This window comes from Panthera pardus, unplaced genomic scaffold, assembly GCF_024362965.1.
Source record: "Panthera pardus isolate Hobbes unplaced genomic scaffold, ASM2436296v1 HiC_scaffold_17, whole genome shotgun sequence".
Taxonomy (NCBI): domain Eukaryota; kingdom Metazoa; phylum Chordata; class Mammalia; order Carnivora; family Felidae; genus Panthera; species Panthera pardus.
The window spans coordinates 117,588,498-117,611,515 of record NW_026526732.1 but is presented as its reverse complement, the minus strand read 5'-3'; the positions used below and the strand labels follow the sequence as shown (position 1 = coordinate 117,611,515).

Here is a 23,018-nt window from a genome sequence, read left to right as displayed (position 1 = left end):
AAGTCCTTCATCCTCCATGAAGTTGCGGCAGAAGCCCCACAGCATGGGGGTCCCACCCTCTACTAACCACCACGTCCCTTACTGTGCTTCCTGCCCAAGCACACACACACTTATCACTTCAGTAATTTCACACAGTCAATACTCGCAAAGCACCTACCAAAGACACCACTGTTCTAGGCACTGGGAACACTTCAATGAATGAAGCTGATTTCCTGCTCCTGGAAGTTATTTTCAGATGAGGGATCAATGACAGAGGGATAATTATGTGGTTGAAACACTTCCTATTGTTGGATAAAACTGTTTTTTAACGGACTATTGTGATGTAATTTTCACATATTTATATCTTGCTCTATGACACATTGCCAGTTTGCAGAAAGAGTAACTACATCTCTGGTTTTCTTTGTAATTCTCACTAGCTCTTAAATATACTTGATTTTCAGCCCACAACCTTTACTTAGGTATGAGTCCTTTGATATTTCACAAGCCATCAACACTTGTTTAGGTAAGAGTCCCAGCTTCTAATATAATAGCCCATCATTAACGACATCTAAATTTTATCCAGTGACTCTGGTGAAATCAGTATTGTAGCATTCTCATCTCCTTGAATGACAGCTCCAAATATCATCCTTGCTACTCTCCTTCCTTTTAAGAATTAGAGCCTCAAAGAGAATCAATCTGGAATTGAGTGGAAAAAAATTTTTTAACACTTGATGGAAAAAATACAATCATTAAAAACAATGGTGAAGCATCCGACATTGGCTCAGGTCATGATCTCATGGTTCATGAGTTCGAGCCCCATGCCAGGCTCTGTGCTGACAGCTCAGAGCCTGGAGCCTGCTTCAGATTCTGTGTTTCCCTCTCTTCCTTTTTTTTGATTTTTTTTATTAAAAAAAAAATTTTTTTTAATGTTTATTTATTTTTGAGACAGAGAGAGACAGAGCGTGAGCAGGGGAGGGGCAGAGAGAGAGGGAGACACAGAATCCGAAGCGGGCTCCAGGCTCCGAGCTGTCAGCGCAGAGCCCGATGCGAGGCTTGAAGTCAGGAACCGTGAGATCATGACCTGAGCCAAAGTCAGACGCTTCACCAACTGAGCCACCCAGGCACCCCTGTTTCCCTCTCTTTCTGCCCCTCCTCTGTTCATGCTCTGTCTCTCTCTCTCTCTCAAAAATAAATAAGCATTACAAAATATTTTTAAAACAAAACAAAAATCTACCTTTTCTGTTGCATCTTTCTGTTTTTGTCTTTTACAATCTTCAGTACACAAGAAGTATGTAGGGAGAAAGGGTATCAGTGGGTCCAGTCACACCAATTACCTTCAAGCTCACTGTTATTAGAGTAAAGCCATCAGTTCAGTAAAGGTGGAAAAGGCAGCTCTTCAGAAAAAGCATTATCTGATAACCTTTGTCTCTTTTACCCAGGCACAGTAAAAGATAAAGAGTAATGTGTTACAAGTAGGATAAATCTTCATACTTTGGTATCCAGACAGATGAGCAGAAAGCTCCTGGGGAAAACGCAACTGACTCTTTTCTCTTACTTTAGAACGATCAAGTGCGTTACCGCAGCAAGCCTGTTGTGCAGGCTAGGGCTCCCTTTTCTCCCTCTTCTTCTTCTTCCCTGAATGTGGCTCAGGTTTAAGCATCTCATTGCTTGTGAGAGATGCAGTGTGGCTGAAAGAATGAGAGTACCCGCCCAGGAGTCGTGGCTTTGATCCCACAGTCGTAACTTACCAGCTGAATGACTTTGGGTGAATCATTCAACCTCTCAGCCTGGTTCCTCACGTGTGAAGTGGGGTACAAATGATAACATATAGTAGCAGTTGTGAAGATGAGATGGACACATGTAAAGCACTTGGTGCCCGGCACCTGGTAAATGCTCTGCAAACGTCAGGTGCTACTTTCGTTACTAAGGTTATTGTAACAACATACGAGTTAGTAATGGGACTCCTAGATCTGGGTTCAGATGCTGGCCTTTTCAGGGGCCAGGTGGGTTACTGAGGAGGATATGTAAACTGAGTGCCCTATCTTCAGGACAGAGATAATTGTTCCCACTGCACACTGCTGCTGGGAGTGCTAAATCAGCATCACGCCTAGACTGCAGTGAGAACACAACAGAACTCAGCAATAATTTACTATCCTCACGGGTGATGTTTCCTCCACCACTACCTCAGTTCCGAGATAAATATTTTTTTTATTTAAAAGCATTTTTTAATGTTTATTTATTTTTGAGAGACAGAAACAGAGCGCAAGCAGGGGAGGGGCAGAGAAAGGGGCAGAGAGAGCCTGAAGCAGGCTCCAGGCTCTGAGCCGTCAGCACAGAGCTCAACGTGGGGCTCAAACCCACGAACCACGAGATCATGACCTAGGCTGAAGTCGGATGTTCAACTGACTGAGCCACTCAGGTGCCCCTGATATAAATATTTTTAAGTCACAAATTTTGAAAATTCACATTTAGATTTCTTAATATCATAGTTGTATTTAAAGAGACTCCAAAGTAAGGGAAATTTAAAATAAGAAACGGTTTTATGCTAAAGAACAATCCCAACTTTCTCTACTTCAATATCTAACAACGGTATTCTTTTTTTTTTTAATGCTTATATATTTTTTTAAGTTGTACTTACTTATTTTGAGAGAGAGAAGGAGTGCAAACGGAGAGGGGCAGAGACAGAGGGAGAGAGAGAGAATCCCAAGCAGGCTCTGTATTGTCAGTGAGGAGCCTGATGGGGGGCTCAAACCCATGAACCAGGAGATGGTGACCTGAGCCAAAATCAAGAGTTGGACGCTTAACTGACTGAGCCACCCAGGAGCCCCCGCAACAATGATACTGTAACCTGGTGCCATTTTTATCGAAGGGTAAGGGGGGAGGGATGGTCTTTAATGACTAACATCCCAGTAAGCATACCAAGGATGGACAGAATCTCTGACAGGAAAAGGCGATTGCTAATGACCAGACACAGGACTAAGATTTCCTTCCTTGCTTAGGTCTGTCCTCACCTTCACATGCCTCGCCCAAAGCTCCAAGGCCCTGGAGCCGGGCCTCTGGGTCACCGGGGTCCCATTCTTACCTCTCCTCTGCCCACTGGGTCACCTTCTGCTGAGCCGTCTGGTTGCTGTAGGCCAGGCGGTCGGGGCCGCTGCTCTGGGGCTGGCGCTCCGGGGACAGCTGCTGGCGGAGCCGCTCCAGCTCCCGCTCGTACATGAGCCGCTGCTCCTCCAGGGCGCTCCGCTTTTCTTCCAGGTACTGTTTCTCCAGGACCTGAACCACATTTTGCACTGGATCTGGTGAGCCAAGAGACAAGGCAAGGTGTCTTCGGGGTGGCTACGACAGGGCAGCCCGCCAGGTGCCTCTTCAGGCAGGAACCATCTCCTGGCTCGGAAACTAGTCTTTGCAGATGCCTTCTCGGAGGGGCCTGAGGGGCATCCTCCCACCCACCTTTTAATTAACATTTCAGATAAATGTCCTGCGTGTAAACATTCCCTATATCTACTGCGTTTCTTCAATTTGATGAGCTCACGTTTACATGGATCATTAATCCACTCTAAGCAGGTGGTAGAGGGAACGGGCTTCGACCCACTGAGAAAAATTTCATGAAACCTGACACGGCTTCCAAGAGAGAGCCACACAGGATTTCATTTTTATGGTAGTCCATTTCTATGCCCATTTAGTTCTGATTCTAACCACAAATCTTATGACTCCTGAATTTCTATAATGTGGCAGAAGGGGGGGGATCTTGTAGATCACTGAACGTGTTTGAAAATATTGAGTATATGGTCTGGCCATTTCTCAGGTGCTGATATTCAAGAAGGCAATTCGCCTCCAAAAAAGAAAAGAAAAGGAGAAAGAAGGGGGAGGGGAGGGGGAGTTCACTCGCAAAACTCAAAGGCTCTTTTTTACTTTCTGTTTTTGCAGATCGAGAGATCAGCAACATACACATGGTGAATAATTATAGATAGATATACGTTGTTCAAAGGCCACGACCATGGGTAGCGGTGGCTGTGGTGTAGGTAGGGCTCCCTGGCTGTGGCAGGACGTTAGCTTGGTAATGACCACTGACCTGGATGCTGTGGAGAAAGATGAAGGCACTGACCACATGTCCAAAGGAGAAAGTTACGGGCGTCTCTAAGTGAGTGGACTCTAGGGAAACAACAGGTCAGACTATCTGGATGGCAAGTAAGAAAACCACCAACACGGTGAATATGTCCTTCAAGTACACGAGATGTGGAGGAGATGTGTTCCTATTCGCAGACTGGCCTGGAGTTCATACCCTTGCCTGTCATTCAAATTGTGACATTCGTGTTATATTCCCACTTCTTGACTCTCAGTTTAACTTCCAAGGTTAAGAGTGGGAAATGAGGATAACAAGAGGGTATAAAAATACCACCCAATGATGGCTACTGATGGACTTTTCCAGAAGACTCTATCAATTTGTGAAATAAACATGTAAGTTATACTAATTTTCTATATGAACAGTAAGATGTTAGCTTAACAAATAAGGTTAAGTTATATAAAACAAAAAGTAGAAAGCAATTAAAAAAATCACCAGCTATACAGAGCACAGGTGAGTTGTTTTAATAAAAATAACAACCACATGGCAATAATAATTCTGCTAGCTACCAGCTACAACTCAGGGAGAGGCATATGCCCTTTACATGCATCATCTCGTGAATGCCTTGCAACAAACTAAGGGTGGATAACATTCCCATTTTAAAGATGTTGACCTAAGATCACAGAGCTAATGAGCGACAGAGCCAGGTTTTGAACTCAGAGCAGAGCGAACTATCTGGGAGGAGGACATCACGTTAGTAATTGACTGATACAGTATTCTTATCTCCAATGTTTTGCTCAGAACTTGTACTCTGTTTAAGAGTAGATATTAAAAAAAAATACTGTTCTTTGCTTATATAAAATTCTAAAATTCAGCATTTTTTCAGAGTAGAATAATTTTCTTTAAGAGTCCTGATATGGGGTCCCTAAAATACATTACTTGAAAATCTGATGGAAAATGAACTCTTAAAAATACGACACTCTTTCTTTTTTTTAATATTTGTGTTTTGAGGGGGCAGAGGAGGGGCAGAGAAAGGGGGACAGAGGATCTTAAGTGGGCTCTGTACCGACAGCAGAGGGCCTGACGCAGGGCTCAAACTCAAAAACTGAGAGATCACAACATAAGCCAAAGTCACAGACTCAACTGACTGAGCCACCCAGGTGCTCCCCAAAATACCAAACTCTTAAACAAAGACAGACCATGGAAAGGGAAGACCTTTTCCATAGAGTAGAATATCTACGTATTCCAAAGCATCTGAACTTCTGACCTAGTCCTGTAATTTATTAAAAACACATGAAGTATGGTAAAGAAGAAGTCTGAAGAAGTTTTAAATGTAAGGGTTAGAAAAGAAAAGTTCTCCCAGAATTTTTAATAAATGCATTTCTCAAACAGTACATGTTTTTTCTCTTTCAGGCTCTAGGTTTAAAAAGGAAGGACAAGGTCCTTGCCATTCATTTATACTTACATGGAGCCTGATTTCCAAGAGCCCTACCTTAGTGTCTATGAATCTTTTCTAGAGACCGAACACTGGAAAACACAATGTTTTAGAACATTCTAGGATTTTTGCTAAAAGACACTAGATAAGATATTTAATCCTCATTTCTCCTTGTTAGTCAGAGATGTGTAGAAATATACATGGTCCCAAATGGCAGAAGTGGAGGGGATCTCCCCTTGAGGTCCTGTGCTAATGAAGGGGCCATGTGACCAAAGTTGCTTTAAACTGCTTTATCAGCTGCCATGACGTAACACCCTACTATTCACCAGGCTTCATCACTGGCCACAAACCAACCAGGAGATACAGAAGAGAGAGCAACTCAAAGCATCTATCCCCAGTAAGGCCTGCCCCAGGACTCTGGGACAGGCCATGCTATCCAGGGCCAAGGCAGAGATACAGGAGCTGATGTTTCTGTCTGTCTACCTTTTCTTTTTGAAACCTCTGACCTCAACCCAAGTCTGAAAATACCTTTCTCTTAGACATATTCGATAACATCATCTTTTCAAATTAATTAACCAGTTTCAAGCCTTTATCACTATACAGCATATTTTTAAAATAGATTATCCTAATCAGCAAGTCAACCTGACTCTATGATATGGCCTAGGACAGAAGCCAAAGACTACTTGGCCTATTCTCAACCAAGCAATCAACCATCAAAACATTGCCCACGGTTTTAATTTATCCCTTATCATTTTCTTTCTCTTGAATGAAGGGTTTTAAAACTCAGGAAGCCTGGTACCTAAGGCCACGATACCAAAGAGGTGGGTGTTTTAAGAAGAGACAAATGATAGCATTTATTATAGCATAGCATGTTCTCTCTTCTTCATTAGTTTATTCTTTACCTGGTATGTTAACTATGTAATGTGTTCAAACTTATTTATCTGTCCCAAGAATGGAAAAGAGAGGGTGTCAATAGTTAGAGGCTGGAAGGCATTTATGTGATAGATGGTATTCATTCACACCAAGATGCCCAATGCACTAAATTGAAGGGAAGTAGATCCTTTGGGGGAAAAAGCTCCCAAGAAACAAAAACTAACCTTTTAATCCCAGATGGAATAAATTCAATGACTCTTCACCAGCCCCTTCACTGCTCTTTACTTTAGAGCTACCATTGACTCTGTGAAGACAGATGAGTGCCTGATTCTTATTCTGAACCCTGGGGAAGAACCCATTATTGCCCACAGATACGAGGTTTGCTTCTACTCTTAATTCCAATGAATTGTGTTTTAGGTCATTATTTATTTTAGAAATTTGAAAATACATCATTCTACGCTTAATGCAGGTAAATCTCCACCCGCAAGTACAATGTCCTGAACAGCTCTGCTGTCAACAGTCATAAAGACATTAGTCATCGTACCAATGATACCAATAGCACTTTTGTGCTGTTGGATGTATAAGGGACAGAATGGCTACTAGATTTTAACCAATGGGAAGGCAATGGAGTTGGGACCTGGGGAGGAAGGGGTCGCAGTTTAAAAAGGCACATTCCTCAATCAGGAATGCCTCAGAGTGCTTCTGTCAGGCAAAAAACTTCAGCTTCTTCCCAATCGTGTTAGTTGGAGTCTTGCCAAAGCAGGTATAGCACAAGCATCAGTCAGCAGCACTGCTAAAACCCGGTCAAGCTCCCCCATGCTAACGTCACAATCAGTGAAAACCTCTTTCCCAGTGTTTGTGAAGGAGCTTCGTCTGAAACCACATGAGAGGGAAGAGAATCTTCAAATACGACCACCAGGGGGACGACCACCAGGCAGACAGGCTTATTATCGGGAAACCACCTAGCGGTAGAGGTGAATTGCGTGAATACCATTGGGCCACCAGCATTTCAGCACCGAGTCAGGGCACGTCCTGTGTGCCCCATAGGCAAGAATTGGGTGAAGTGTGGGGAGGGAGAAACACTATTTTTAAGTAGATAAAATCAACACTGGAGAACAAGGCTTGATCTGAATACAAATGGATAACTCATGTTAATACCATGAGGCAGGTCACTGGTGACTAATTGGTTTGGCTAAGAGGATTGGAGGAATTAACAAATACTTACTAAATACTCATCTGTTATTCAGGGGTTTACTATAAATATGATAGGAAGGTAGTGATTGAATAAAATTAGAAATCTACGATGTGGGACAACAGAGGATTCCACTGCTACCCCCAGGATACTCTGCAGTTAGAGAACAGAGACATCTGGAACTCTGTAATCTCATGTAGAGAAATAAGGCTCTTCCAATGGGTGTTCCTGCACCTGGAGTGGAGCCCACACCCTCCTGTCACACCCTGATCCACTGGGGCTTCCAAAAATTACTCACAGGAGACTTGTTGCTCAGGCATGTTGTAAAATGGCCCATCAATGTGATGCTGGTGTCTGAACATCACTTTGGAATGTCTTTTGGGATTCCCCCCAACTGGGCGACTAAGTAGCAGAGTAGACTGACCCCTAGCTATGGTGCACCCTGGGGTGCAGCATCCAAAGCCCCAGCAGCTAATCTGTTTCCCCAGTCTCACTGATGTTCTTTTCTGGGGTTGTTCTATATTCTTCATATGAATGCATCACACTTGTTCCTCCATCTAGCCTTTTCTTCAGGCTTCATTTCTATAATTGAAAAGAGGGAGTCCTTGGGGCTAAAAATCCAGAGATAAAACGGTCAGAGTCTTTATTCCTGCAACAGAATCCCCAATTTGAGAAGCCAGAGATCTGACCGACTTTCTCCAGCCATGCTCACATTCTTCTAGATAGGCTGGTTCAAAGATAGAGGGCAAAAGTCAACATTTTCAAGGGAGAGCCCGACTGAGAAAACATAATGCTCTCCCTGCACCACGGCCGGCAGAGGCTCCTGGAGGTCCTCCCTGGTGCAAGTTGGGGATGATCCTTAGGTACTCAAAGAACAGCTGAATGGGACAGCGAGATCGGACTTTCTCATCTCAGGGGCTCCTGAATGTAGCCTCAGCTATACTTCTTGTCACACAGTTCTGGTCCGAGAAATGCTGCCTTGTACCTGGTAACAGAAGAACTTTGCTGTCCTGTTTCTAGTTTCCAGGCACAAGCCTGGAGATGAGAAGACCGAGAGATGGAAAATGAAGGGGCACATTTATAAAATAGCCATCAAGACAGAATGTGGTATGGATTTTACTGAATGCACGTTAAGTGTTTATGAAGAGGTAAAGGATTTCCGTTTACATACAGAGAAGAATTTTAAAACAAACACTGAAAACTTTCTGGATCAAGGGATCTAGAAATGATGCTTTAAGGAAATCTCTACCTTAAAGGTCTGAGACAAGCCAGTGTGCAGGTCAAGCAAAGAGCCTATAAAGCCCGTGGCTATCATTTTTGTAAAAGCTACCCGGGCTTGCTATGTAAGCCTCTTTGATGGTATAATTTCCAACTGGATTTACAGCAAAATATCATGACTTTTATTTACCCATTACATTCCATTGGAAATTCCTGGGTTCATGCCCTGCTGGGGATTTTTGTGCTCTGAAAGATTCAGAAATGACAAGCCCAGTAAGGGGAATTTGAAAAGGAATGCCACCATAGTCCTTCCGGACTCTATGACCTTGGAAATGTTACCACAACTGGCTTGGAAACAAGGGGCTCAAAAAAGGGACTACCCACTCCTTGGTTACACTTGAGGGAGCAGATCAGGCCATGGGATGTTTCATGAGCCCCTCTCCAGGGGCCTCTGTAAGAAATTAGCAATTTTATCTATCTAAGTTTCAGAGTGAATCTTTATGCAAGCACATCCCTCAAGGGATAGGAGCTGCCCAAGACGGAGGAATCGGAGGGAAGGTCTTACCATTGCTGTTCAGCGTTTTCATGATAACCTCCATCTGTGCAAATTCATAGTTATAGTCTGGTTCCGAGGAAGCTTCACTGGCTGCGTCCAGGTCATGCTCTGGCGGGCCGGTTTCCTTTTCAAAGTCTTTCAACCAGTCTCGCCGTTTCCTCTTAGGTAAGTTAATTCTGTGGGGTTTTCCACCATTAGAGAAAATTGACTTGTTTTATACTCAGGTAACAGTAAAAAAAAAAAAAAAAAAAAAAAAAGTGAAAATATTAGGGAACCCAAAGAGGTTACCTAAAAAAGTGGTTATTTCCCCACAGGATCCTATCACCGTGCCACAGCTGGGTAGTGCTGCACACAAGGGTGCCATTTACACAGGACCTGAAAGAAGACCAGGGAATATGTCAGTTCAGTGGGAAAGAGCACAGAACCCCGACCCAGCAGCCCATGAGAGATGGAGAAGTTTCTCTCAACAGACATATTCTGCTAATACCAAAAGAAGGAGTAATAGAATTGCAACCACCCTCAAAACATGTGATTAGAACGCAGTGATGATCTGAGGCACTTGAGTGGCTCAGTGGGTTAAGTGTCGAACTTTGACTCAGGTCATGATCCCGTGGTTTGTGAGTTCGAGCCCTATGATGGGCTTTGCACTGAGAGTGCGGAGCCTGCTTCACGTCCTCTGTCCCCCTCTCTCTGCCCCTCCGCCCCTTCTCTCTCAACAAATAAACATAAAAAAAAAAAAAGAAAAGAAAAGAACAAAACACGATGATCAAGGGCAGCCAACATCCCTCAAAGATAGACAACTTGGCATGATGTGCTCCTGATGGAAACATACACGAGAATGCCTATGGAATTTTCTTGTCCAAATTTGAGTTGAATCTGATCAAGCTGTTATATCAAAATACCAACTTAGGAAATACAGAAGGTGGTGGAAGATGCTAAATAATGCCATGGGACACAACGAGCAAAATGCTGACTACAGAAAACAACCAAGCATCTTCAACAACTAAAATGCAAGGAAAAGGGGGTGGGGACAGAGGGAGGAGGAACCCGGAGGCTAAAAGAGACAAACAGCCAATGACAACGGTTGAATCTTATTTGATCCTGATTTCAAGAAACAAATGAAAAGGAACATTTCTGATACCTTTGGGGAGATGTGAACACTGACTCAATATATGAAGGTTAATAAGGCGTTATTGTTAATTATTTTAGGTGTGATGGAACTTAAGCTATGTTCACGAACACCTGTTTAGAAATACAAGCTGAGACATTCCTGGATAAAAAGTTATACTGTCGGGAATTTTCTTTAAAATACCCCAGAGGGGAGGGAGGGGGAGATGTGGAGGGTATAGAAATAAAAGCAAAACTGTCTGCGAGATGCTCATTTTTGAAGCTGGATGATGGACATATAGGGGGTTCACCATACTCTTCTTTCTACTTTATATGTTTGAAGTTTTCCATAATAGAAACTTGGGGAAAACATAAAAGAACACCAGGCTTAAATCCTAAATAGCTACCAAACAAATTGTAAAAATAAGACAAATAGCCAGAGATGGGGGAAAGGACTCCGAGTCTGTTACACTGCACGAATCACACCTCAGATCACGTGCACTGTGTCTCTGGCTTTGTGCTGGCCTGTGCATCTGGGATTCGATTCCAACCCTATAGCTGCAACTCTGCCCAGAGGACATCTGGAGCTGGTCTCCCAAGGGCACAGGTTTCCTCACCTCACAGCTATGCTACGGCTTACAGGGTACAAGGGGCTGTGAATGACTCACTGTAACAGATTTCATAGGATTTCCTGCCGATCGGAAGATCTCATCAACTGATTTTTAACATAGTTAAAGCCTTGCCACTGTGACTTTTTTTAGGGGGAGATGAAAAGTCATCCAGAATTTTTAGTGCAGATAATTTTTTTAAATGTTTATTTATTTATTTTGAGAGAGAGAGGATCCCAAGCAGGGTCTGGGCTGTCAGCCCAGAGCCCCTCAGGGCTTGATCTCAAGAACCCTGAGATCATGACCTGAGCCGAGATCAAGAGTCGGATGTTTAACCTACTGAGCCATCCAGGCATCCCTAATGTTCTTATACATGTTTCCTTCATTTAGAAAAGAGATTTTGTGGCAGTGCATGCATGGCTCAGTAGATTAAGAGTCCAACTCTTGGTTTCAGCTCAGGTCATAATGTCATGGTTTCATGAGTTCAAGCCCCACGAAGGTCTCTGGGCTGTCAGTGTGGAACCTGCTTGGGATTCTCTCTCTCTCCCTGCCCCTACCCCACTCATGCTGCCTCTGCCTCTCTCAAATAAATAAATAAACTTTAAATGAAAAAGAAAGATTTGGGGGCACCTGGGTGGCTCAGTTGGTTGAGAGTCTGACTTCAGCTCAGGTCATGATCTCATGGTTTCTGAGTTTGAGCCCTGCATCAGGCTCTGAGCTGTCAGTACAGAGTTCGCTTCAGATCCTCTGACCCCTGCCTCTCTGTGCCCTTCCCTGCTTGTGTGTGGGCTCTCTCTCAAAAAAGAAACATTAAAAAAAAAGAGAGAGATTTTGCTGGTATTTAAGAAAAAAATTATGAGGATATTAATTAATTAAAGTTTAATTTGCTAAAGAACTGTCAGGTGAAGTTTGATGGAGAAAAAAATGAATATTATTCTTAGTTTTAATTTTTCAATAAATTAGTTTTCTCATACAATCTCATTATCTAGCTCTTAATCTTGACCGGACGCTCTAGCTCAAGAGTCACAGAATAAGGAGAACTCACACAGGAAAATAATCCTCTCTTTGCAGTAATATTTCAAGTACAGGGGCTAAATTTTTATTGATAAAAATACCCTGGAAAGACCATCTCATATGTTTTTAATTTGTCATGCACAAACAAGATAAAACTTTGGTGTGTATATATTTTTATTATCTTTTGAGAGAGAGAGTATGGGAGAGGGCCAGAGAGAGAATCCCAACAGGCTCCACACTCACAGCACAGAGCCTGACGCAGGGCTCGATCCCACAAATCGCGAGATCTTGACCTGAGCCAAGAACAAGAGTCAGATGCTCAACTGACTGAGCCACCTGACTCAGGCGCCCCTGAGTGTGCATATTTTACACTAACATGCTCCCTTTATTCTTGCCAATGAAAATGACTCAATGCTAACTCAAGCTTCAAAGGTCTGTGTCCATCTATTTGGAATTATGGACTAATTTATTCATTCGAGAAAAGTGGAAAATGAGACTAGAATACATGTGTGTGTGTGGGTGTGTGTGTATCTGTATCTATCCATCCATCTATCTATCTGCCTACCTATCTATCTATACGTCTATACGTATACACATATTCTTGCCAGAAGGATGATGAAAAGTTGTTTTGGGGGGAAAATTTTTAATAGAATACTTACCTCTTCTACCTAAAAAACATTAGTCAGTTTATAAGGAAAATACCTGCCCAGTTTATTAAGATATCTAAGTAACCTAATATATCTAGGTATATAGATGGATGGATCCCCAGACCTATGTATCTATAATCTAATATCTAATGGCAGTATGACAAATTGAAACTTGTCACTCAGTGTCCTTTATTGTTTTAAGCTCTGAATTATAATTTAATTTTCAGTTCCTCATTTTCATTGTCCATATTTTGATACACAAGTGCACGAGAATGGTCTTAGCAGATATAGAACCTTCCCATCATCTCAGAAAGTTGTATTGGGCAGTGTTGTTCTAGAATGAAACTAAAAACAGTTCCGAAGCAAATGAGAGAGGAATATAATGAGCTTTGTCTTTCTTATTTATTGCTAACTTTCATGATCATTTATATATTTAAGGGACCCTTATATAGGTGCACACACACACACACACACACTCCTTTTTTTTTTTTAATGTTTATTTGTTTTTGAGAGAGAGAGACAGAGAGAGAGAGAGAGAGAGAGAGAGAGCAAGTGGGAGAGGGACAGAGAGAGAGGGAGACACGGAATCTGAAGCAGGCTCCAGGCTCTGAGCTGTCAGCGCAGAGCCTGACGCGGGGCTCGAACTAACGAACTGCAAGATCATCACCTGAGCTGAAGTCGGACGTTTAACCCACTGAGCCGCCCAGGCGCCCCCACTTTTTTTTAAATGTTTATTTATTTTTGAGAGAGTGCGAACGTACACACTCACTTCTGAACACATGTGTAAACATTACTTTGACTTATAGTATGTTCTTATTACAATAATGTAAAGAAAAGTTATGGAAATTGCCTGGGTTGGTAATGTATCCAGCCAAGAAATTAGCATTAAAAAGTAATTTCTAGTTGGACACATGCCTGGGAATTTGTTAAGAAGCAAATACAAAATGTCTTTGCAGCAATTTGTGTTCCCTCACCCAGGCCACGAGACTCCTGCAGATAAGCTCCCACTGAAGATGATGCACCTAAGGAATCATATGCTGCTTGAGGCAAAAGAACCCACTGAAGTCTTAACTTTGAAATAAGTGAGCAAACAGACAGAACGGGGTTTCTGAAAACCAGGCTCATTGGCATGTGAAGGAGCCATTTACTTTTCCTACCTTGAATTTTCTTTTGGAGTGAGAGTAACATCACCATCGGATGCGATGTCGATCTCACAGTGCTCCGGCTGTATTCCTATGCCAAAGAGCTGGATGTCCTGGGACGTGTCTGCACCCACCCTGGTATGGTCCTAGTAACAGATCATGAAAGAAAGGAAAACATCTATACTTACAAGTAACTCAACAAAAATTTATCACAATCAATTTAAATAACCCAACAGCATGACAATATTAAATGAATCAGATACAAGATATTTGGGGTGCTCTAAGTCAAATCTTCCACGACATTTGTACTTATTTATTTATTTTTGAAACAGAGAGAGTGAGACAGAGAGAGAACGAGCAGGGGAGGGGCAGAGAGAGAGGGAGGGAGAGAGAGAGAATCCCAAGCAGGCTCTGCACTGTCAACATAGAGCCTGATGCGGGGCTCGAACTCATGAACCGTAAGATCATAACCTAAGCCAAAATCAAGAGTCAGACACTTAACCAACTGAGCTACCCAGGTGCCTCTATGTTTTTAATTTGAGAGAGAGAGAGAGAGTTTGAGCACATAAGCAGGGGAGGGGCGAGGAGTGGGGGGAGAGAAAGAGAGAGAGAGAAAATCTCAAGTAAGCTCCATGCTCAGTGCAGAGCCCCACCCAGGGCTCAATCCCACGATCCTGGGATCACGACCTGAGCCGAAATCAAGAGTCAGATGCTCAACCAACTGAGCCGCCCAGGCACCCCAGTAGTTGAGTGTTGAATACCAATCCTACATAGAGTGTGGAAGCCTGTGGGCTATAGAATGCACAGATGAGCAGGACTTCAAGTACCTCAAACCCTAGACACAGGAGGACTGTGACTCCTGGGGAGGCGGTCCACTGCTCGTCCCTTTGTTTCTTTCGTTGCTCTAAAAATCACTGAGTCACCATGATAATAATATTTCCCTATTCAACAGAAAGGCTTGGTCTTTCAAAATTAGGATTTTGGACACAATTTCTTACGCCTTAGTCATGTTCTAAACAAACAGATCTTGAGTCCATTAGTGGGCTTAATAAGTCAGGGGCCATTTGCCCCATATTTAGGTCTCTGGGAAAAGTAAAATAGAAAGGATGAAGGAAAACTGAGGCTCCTTTCCTCAATTGTAGCTTATTTTCCATCACATTTTTTATATTAACTAGGCAGATCAGAATCCTTAACAAGGCACTTATTTAACTTTTTGCAAGTGGGTAAATCTTTTCATTTAGAGATTTCGGTATGTGGACAGTTACATAAGCTGCCTTCAAGTCTCCAGGTCTCTAATCCTTGAGAGTTACGTACTGCCACATACATTTATATACTATCATAACTCAGGAATTTTGTGTGTGTGTGTGTGTGTGTGTGTGTGTGTGCATATTAAAAAGGCCCTATGTCTTTTGGGGTACCCCATATCAGTGCCTATCAGGTACCCTATTTCAAACAGATGTCTCATTTTTCACTTTCACAAAATAAACCAGCATTTCCAAAAGTGTGGTCTGACAGAGAAAGATAAACACCATATGATTTTGCTTTATGTGGAATCTAAAAAACAAACAAACAAACAAACAAACAAACAAACAAACAAGCAAAGATAAAGCAGAAGCAGACCCATAAATATAGAGAACAAATCGATGGTTGCCAGAGGGGAGGTTTTCACTCTCAGCGGTAACCTGACTGCACTATCCCTCCTCTTTCAATGAGGGCTAAGCTGGATACAAAAAGCAAAACCAGGGACACCTGGGTGGTTCAGCTGGTTAAGCATCCAACTTCTGCTCAGGTCATGATTGCACGGTTCGTGGGTCGGAGCCCCACGTGGGGCTCTGTGCTGACAGCTCAGAGCCTGGAGCCTGCTTCGGATTCTGTGTCTCCCCCCCCCCTCTCTCTCTCTGCCCCTCCCCTGCTTGTGCTTTGTCTCTCAAAAATAAATAAAATGTTCAAAAAGCCAAATCATGGGTACAGGCTCCCAGATTCCAATGGGAGTGATATGTGAATGCATCAGGATTGCAACCATCTATTTATATTCTCTCTTACCTTTAAATAATAAACCAGAAGCTCGTTAAGAGCAGGGTCCGCGTTCAGGTTGACTAAGTAGCACTTATCATCTCCCACCTTGATACCCGATGTCTCCAGGGAAATCCCCATACTTTCAAGCTGTCGTTGTCTCTCCTGGGCACAAAAACAGACAAACACAGGGGACTCTATTTGTTGCTCTACTGACAAGATGTATCCATGGAAAGTTTAAGTCACTCTTTCTGGGGACAATGCCAATGAAATCCCACATCACAACCAAGTTTAGGGAATCTCTAAAATGCATGACGTCTTGTGTCCATGTTAAAAGTGTGCTAAGAGTGAACCAGATACCATCTTCCGTTTAAGGGGTTTATAGTCCAGTCGAGGGGACAAGACCACGTACCTAAATCAGAGGAGAAGAGCCCTGTGTCACTGGAGAGGAACAAGGTACTATGGGACTTCCAAGGAAGGAGCCCATGATGTATTCAGAGACCAGGAAAGGCTTCAGGAAAAGAATATACTTGCGATGTCTCTTGAAGTATAAGAATTCCACAGGAAGAAATGGAGGAGAAGTAAGGTAAGAGCAAGGTGTTGTAAGGGCACAGGAAAGACTGGGCATATTGCCTGATTTCAGGTGATAATAACCCTAGTAAACGTGGGAAAGTCATGGGAGATGGGGGCGGGAAGTACTGATCTACAACAGCAAGCAAAACAAAGTCCCTTTTGTGAAAACTTATATTCTAGTAGAAAGAGACAGACCATAAAAGAAAAAAAAAACAAAAACCAGACAAGCAAAACAGAATTTCCAGGGATGATAAAGTGCCGTGAAGAAGTACAAAGCAACGGATGAGAGACAGGAAGTCAGCAGTACGTGTGTGGGGTACGTAAGCACGGGTCTGTGTGAGAATAACACCTACGAGAAACATATAAGCAAAAGGCTTGACTAGGTCCCAGTTACTGCTTTCAAGCTACCTGATTGGGATGGGCCAATATTTCCAAGTAGTCAGCGAGATTAAAATGTTCACAAAATGTATAGTGCAGATTCATAAAACACACCCACTCACACACAAGTGCAGAATTAGTCCTTGCTTCATATCGTTTCTCAAGTAAAGTTCATATAACATTTTCTTACGAGCCCCAAAAATCAAATACACTGGGAAAAAGACCATGATGAGTGGTAGGTTATAAATTCTCGGCCAGTCAGGTAGCACACTTTGCCGGGTGATGTAAAATCATAAAATAGAAAAGCAGGAAACATTAACAGTGCTTCCTGGAGACCATGCCTATTCCAGCTCAGTGCTCCTAGCAAATAAATGGACCAAATGGTAGTTGATAAAGGACAACGAAGTTACAGGCTCTAAAAGTGATCTCTGCAGTCTTGGTGAGCAGAAAGAGGTCCTTGAATGGCTCTGGGAGGATGATGAGTGGCTACGCAGAAAAGATGGCAAATGAAAAAGAATCACAAGATTTTAGGCCTAAATTATCAGGCTACCTGTGCGATTTCTTCTGTTTTCCTCAGCTTCTCTTCCCAAGTCACTGTTAGTTCTTTGATCAGCTTTTCAGATTCTTCAAGCTTCTCTTTTAGTTCAGGGGCCTTCATAGCCTTAAAATGAAACCAGAGATATCTGATTTTCTATTTTTTCCCACCATTATTCATAAAACAATCCTTTACTGTGCTTCTGAAGTGGCTATCAACAGTCTGTTGGAAGCAATTAAGTCATACACTGTCAGGGTGGACTTGTACATCTTTATTAATAAAAAGAAATGTAAGAATAAATGACTGCTACTCTTTAGAGGGGAAAAGGAATACCAGTGCCCTGAATTAAACTGATACAAATCACTACAGAGTAATTTTATCCATCGTACTTAAATTTCACATTTAAAGACCTAAAAGATGCTAAAGTTTGTCTTCAAAGCAGAAACGTCGTAACAAAGGTAACTTAAGCACTGTTACCTTTTTTTTTTTTTCCCAGCAAGACAGAGATCAACACACATCATCAATAAACACATCCCAGTGATAACCTACCAGGAAAAGTGAAGATTCTTCTCATTTATTTTATTTTATTTTATTTTAAAATTTTTAGCATTTTTATTTTATTTTTGAGACAGGGAGAGACAGAGCATGAACGGGGGAGGGTCAGAGAGAGGGAGACACAGAATCTGAAACAGGCTCCAGGCTCTGAGCTGTCAGCACAGAGCCCGACGCAGGGCTCGAACTCACAGACCGCGAGATCATGACCTGAGCCGAAGTCGGACGCTTAACCGACTGGGCCACCCAGGTGCCCCTCTTCTCATTTATTTTAAAATTGGACTCTGGATCATTTAAAACTCCTTTTCTGGGGCGCCTGGGTGGCTTAGTCAGTTAAGCGTCGACTCAGGTCATAATCTCACAGTTCGTGGATTCAAGCCCCACGTCAGGCTCTGTGCTGACAGCTCAGAGCCTGGAGTCTGCTTTGGATTCTGTGTCTCCTTCTCTCTCTGCCCCTCCCCTGCAGTGCTCTGTCTCTCTCTCAAAAATAAATAAACATGAAAAAAAATTTTTTTTAGTGGATGGTGATAAAAACCTTGTGTATTCATTACTCCCTTGGAAACAAGACATCTGGGTAAAAGGGTAGGAATTTCCCTCTGAGTCTGCGGAGTGAGAATAACTAAGGGGTCTCAATACAGATATATATATATATATATATATATATATATATATATATATATATATATATATATAAAGCTTTTTTAAGCTAAGCTTTTACTTGGGGGCTTTACTTGGAATGGCATGCTTTGACCCCCTATGGCAACATGAGCCTCCACAAAGTGTAAGCCCACGAACAAGAAAGATGGCAGAGTTGGACAAGAGGCCACAGTGGCAACGTTGTGGACTCTCCCTGAGGCACCGAGGTCACAGTGGGAACAGAGTCTGCGAGGGACACTCAGTGCTGGGTATAAGGGGACACCCATGAAAACCCTAGGTGAACCCGCTGTGGCTCCTCTTCCGTTCTCTTTGGCCAGGCATCATTCTACCGTCTGGCCTGGATTACATGGTCATGGCAGAAAAGCAGGTTCAGAGACAAGAGGAAAGAAGGAGCTCATCCACGTATGTACTGACTGCAGAACTATTACATTTTCCTCCTAGGATCATGGCTCTTCAAAGTTGATTGGTATTTTTATATTTAAGTTTATTTATTCTTTTAAGAGAGAGAGAGAGAGAGGGAGTCTGTGAATGAGTGGGGGAGGGGCAGAGAGAGAGATGGGGACAGAGGATCTGAAGCAGGCTGTGCGCAGACAGCAGAGAGCCCAATGTGGGGCTCGAACTCACGAACCAAGAGATTCATGACCCGAGCCGAAGGCAGATGCTTAACCGACTGAGCTATCCGGGCACCCTTAATTTGTTTTTTTTTAATGTTTTATTTGTTTTTGAGAGAGGGAACAAGAAGGGGAGGAACAAAGAGAGCGGGACAGAGGATCCGAAGTGGGCTCTGAGCTGTCAGCACAGAGCCCAACGCGGGACTCGAACTCACAAACTGTGAGATCATGACCTGAGGTCAGACGCTCAACCGAATGAACCACCCAGGCCCCCCACAGTGTTTTATTTTCTAGGTGTTTTGCTACCTTCTTGGCATCAATGAAAAGTATGTTTGATGCACTGAATGCTTATAAACATGATAATAACAGGAGGTAGCAACATTTATTGAGCACTTACGATGCACCAGCATTGTGCTAAGCGCTCTCCAGTATCAGTGTTGCACTAGGGGTTAGGGATGAAAACCAGGAATAAAACAAGGCTTCCTGCACTTCAGAAGCCCAAGGTGGAAGAAGACAATGCCTTGTCAGTGCAACTCCATGATCACCAACGAATGGGAAGTTCAGATCCCGGGCTGTGACTCCCTTTCTGTCTGCCTCAATCTCCTATTGATTATCTTTTTGACTAGAGAAGCTGATAGACAAAAAGTATTTCAACAGGGCCTGGTACACAAGTGCTCAAAAAATAACAGTATTACCCCCCCCCCCCCATTTACTACTCTTCCAGAAGGGAGGGGTCAGGAGGGAGTGGTATGAAGGAATGTGAACTCAGCAGCCCTAGGTCCACACCCAAGTGAGGCAGGGGGAAGCACGTGACTCACACTAAGGCACTTACTCGGCCTTCATTTCAGTCCTATTACCTATTTCAAATGAGCTGGATGCCTCACCCAGTAACTTGCAAAAAGCAATAGCTACTTAGAAGAGGGTGTGATTATTAAAGCTGGGTAAAGCCAAGCAAAGGTGGTAACAATGAGAAAGGACCGATTTTGTTTCCTGCCAGGAGCTGATATACGTGAAGCAAAATAAAAGGAGATTTCTGAGTTCTTTTCCTAATGTTTCTCTTCCATCATGCTGCCTTCCCTGACTTAAGGAAGAGAGGACATAGAACTAATTTCTCTGAAAACCGCAAGGCCCTATGGGCACAGAGTGTACAATGTTAATAAAAACAACCCATTTGGTTCTTAGGATTTCACGCTGGACAAGATCGGTGCCCGAGGGCCAACTGATCTACCAAGGCAAACAATTAGGCAGTAGCAACAACTCACTTTTAGTTGACTGGAGGTTAAGTTCCTAGGACAGATGGCTATATGCTTAGCATACAGGAGATGTCAGTCAGAAATGCCGAATGCACGGAGATGACCTAAAACTTCAGGCGACCACATCCTCCCCGACTCAGATACGACACGCCAGGGGATCTCAAAAACAGGGAGCACCAGGCTGATCTTACCTCAGCCTGTGAGAGCTGCTCCTTCAGTTTCTCCACCTCCTCCCGCAGCTCCCGGATGACTTTGGCATTGGGGTCCTCGTTCACAATGGCGTGGTTAACGATCCTTTTGGCTCTATCCGCGTATCGCAGGGTGGAGAGGGTCTCCTCATAGTTGTCTGCTGCTGGGCTAATGGTGGCTATCATAGAGGTCTGGCTGTTGCCCCCCAAGTTATCCTGCAAAATATTTCCAGTAGCCTCTTAGGAAATGATCCCCGTTCTGTGCACAACATGTATGATGGAAGCTGAAGACATGCATATACGACATTCTCTGTGAAGAAAATGTGTTATGGAAATGGCACCGTATTTCATGAGTCATTTTATGATGAGGTGTGGTTTCTCTATAGTCACAACAACGAACAATGCCTGATGAATAGCGTTATCATGGGGGCAAAAGAGGCAACAGGAATGAGTTTTCATTCTGCATTCCTAGGAATTCGGATTAACAGTATTGGCGGGCGGTTGTGCTGTATCTGGTTAGCTCTGCACACACCTTTCAGCTGCCTCCTCTGAAACAGCCAGGTTTTAGTTGGAAAGGAACACACTAGAACAATGAATTACCTTAAGAAGCCAAGTGAGCACTGAATCTCGATAAGGCACAAATTTGTTTTTACCCTTGCCAGCTGCCTGGTCAGCCAGCGAGGATATAACCAACCCCAAGGTTGTAAGGGATCTGCCAAAAGAAAAAACATTTAGAAATTAGCTTTATGGAATGGTTATGTTGTTTGCATAAAACAATAATCGTTCCAGGCATTAGGGATAAAGTATGCAGAACACCAAGGCCCTAAAGTTGATATAACCAAGTTTACATTAATTTGTCAAGAAGCTAAGAAAAAGAAAAACAGAAAGTAACTCCATTAATTTAAAAGAATGAATTCAGAATCCCTGTAAGAATCGATTCTGTTCAATCACAGGGCCTGTGAGACAGACATTTCAGAACCTGGGAGCCTACATTTAAGCGATCATTCTAGGGAATTTTAATTTACTCCAAATATTATGTTGAAAGTCTGAACCATTTTACTCTTTGGGTAGAATTCGGACCATTCGGGCCCTCATTTTGTTTTCTGTAACAACCACGTAACTTGAAGAGAACCTTTCCCTACATGTTACAGGGTAGATGCCATTCATCTGTTACAGCTGGCAAGTTTACTTCAGTCTGGAGTTTTTACAGCTGTACAGAACAATGACCCACCCAAGCAGAGGACAGCGTATGGCTACTCTTTCAACACCTGCTACAGAGAGCAGCACTGGCGTCCCCCAAGAGCTGGTTAGAAACAAAGGCTCTTGGAAGCCTCCCCGGGCCTACTGAGTCAGAACCAGCGAAAGGCATTTCCAGGTGATTCACAGGATGCTAAATTTTGAGAGGCCCTGGATGAACAATGCCCAAGATGGTACATATATTTAACTGTATAGGCTCAAATCATGGTGCTGGGACCAAAAGCACCAGCACGACTTAGGACCTTGTTACAAATGCACGTTCTCAGGCCCCACCCCATCCCAGGCCTATAGACACTCGTGGTGGGACCCAGCACTCTGCTTTAACCAGCCCTCCAGGGGACTCTGGTGCAGGCTGGAGTAGTCCCCTGAGCATTCCCTGGACGCTAACACATGTTCTCTGAACCTGGAGAAAAGATCACCACAAAAACAACAGATTTGCGGACTTGAGGGATGAAGAACATCCTACTGTGTCACAGTTAAGTACCAAGTACGCTTTTAAAAGGAAATCCCAAGTTTAGCAGCCAGAAAAGAGAGAACTCCTCAGGAGATCTCCCAGGAGTGCAGGGAAGCTGACATGATATCACAAAGAGAAAATGCTTTGTGAATGGTTAAAAAATTAAATGCTATGACCTATTTATAAAAAAAAAAAGAGCACAATTCAGCAAGTGACCAGAGTTTAGCATGAAGGACTAGATAGCTTTCTAATGTTAACAAGAGACTTCCATTAAATGAGTTGAAACAAAGCCTATCTCTCACAAAACATAATTGCTCAAAGGTGAGTCACTTGAAAAGTCATTGAAATACAATGCAAACTCAAGAGGCAGAACACGAGCCAGAATTTTAATAATAGCCGTTCCTGCAAAGTGACATAAATACATACATTATAATTGACAGATTCAAAAGTTAAATCCGCCCCAAAAGAAAAGAAAACATATGTCCATACAAAAAAAACACTCTTGTACGAGAGTGTTCACAGCTGCATTATTCGCAATAGCCACAATGTAGAAACCACCCACATGTCTGTCCACCAAATGATGACTAAAGTGTGGTATGTCCTCACAGTGGACTATATTATTCAGCCATAAGAGAGGATTCTGACAGAAGCTACACATGGATGAAGCTTGAAAAGTTATGATAAGTGAAAGAAGCCAAACACCAAAGGCCAAT

At 43.0% G+C, this 23,018-nt stretch overlaps 1 protein-coding gene across 11 annotated transcripts in view; it reads right to left on the bottom strand.

Moving 5' to 3' along the window:
* Positions 1–23,018, bottom strand: part of KIF13A (kinesin family member 13A) — a 215,679-nt gene that overhangs the window by 45,925 nt on the left and 146,736 nt on the right. For 6 of the 11 annotated variants that reach the window (XM_053904861.1, XM_053904863.1, XM_053904864.1 and 3 more), the window contains 9 exons: positions 21,195–21,306; positions 20,598–20,810; positions 17,349–17,459; positions 15,878–16,012; positions 13,850–13,980; positions 9,605–9,691; positions 9,326–9,492; positions 7,193–7,312; positions 3,062–3,275 (listed from right to left, as the gene is read on the bottom strand). In XM_053904861.1, the coding sequence (XP_053760836.1) occupies positions 3,062–3,275; positions 7,193–7,312; positions 9,326–9,492; positions 9,605–9,691; positions 13,850–13,980; positions 15,878–16,012; positions 17,349–17,459; positions 20,598–20,810; positions 21,195–21,306 (1,290 nt within the window). The remainder of the gene's footprint in view (positions 1–3,061; positions 3,276–7,192; positions 7,313–9,325; positions 9,493–9,604; positions 9,692–13,849; positions 13,981–15,877; positions 16,013–17,348; positions 17,460–20,597; positions 20,811–21,194; positions 21,307–23,018) is intronic. The other 5 variants (XM_053904865.1, XM_053904869.1, XM_053904867.1 and 2 more) reach the window with 1 other exon arrangement.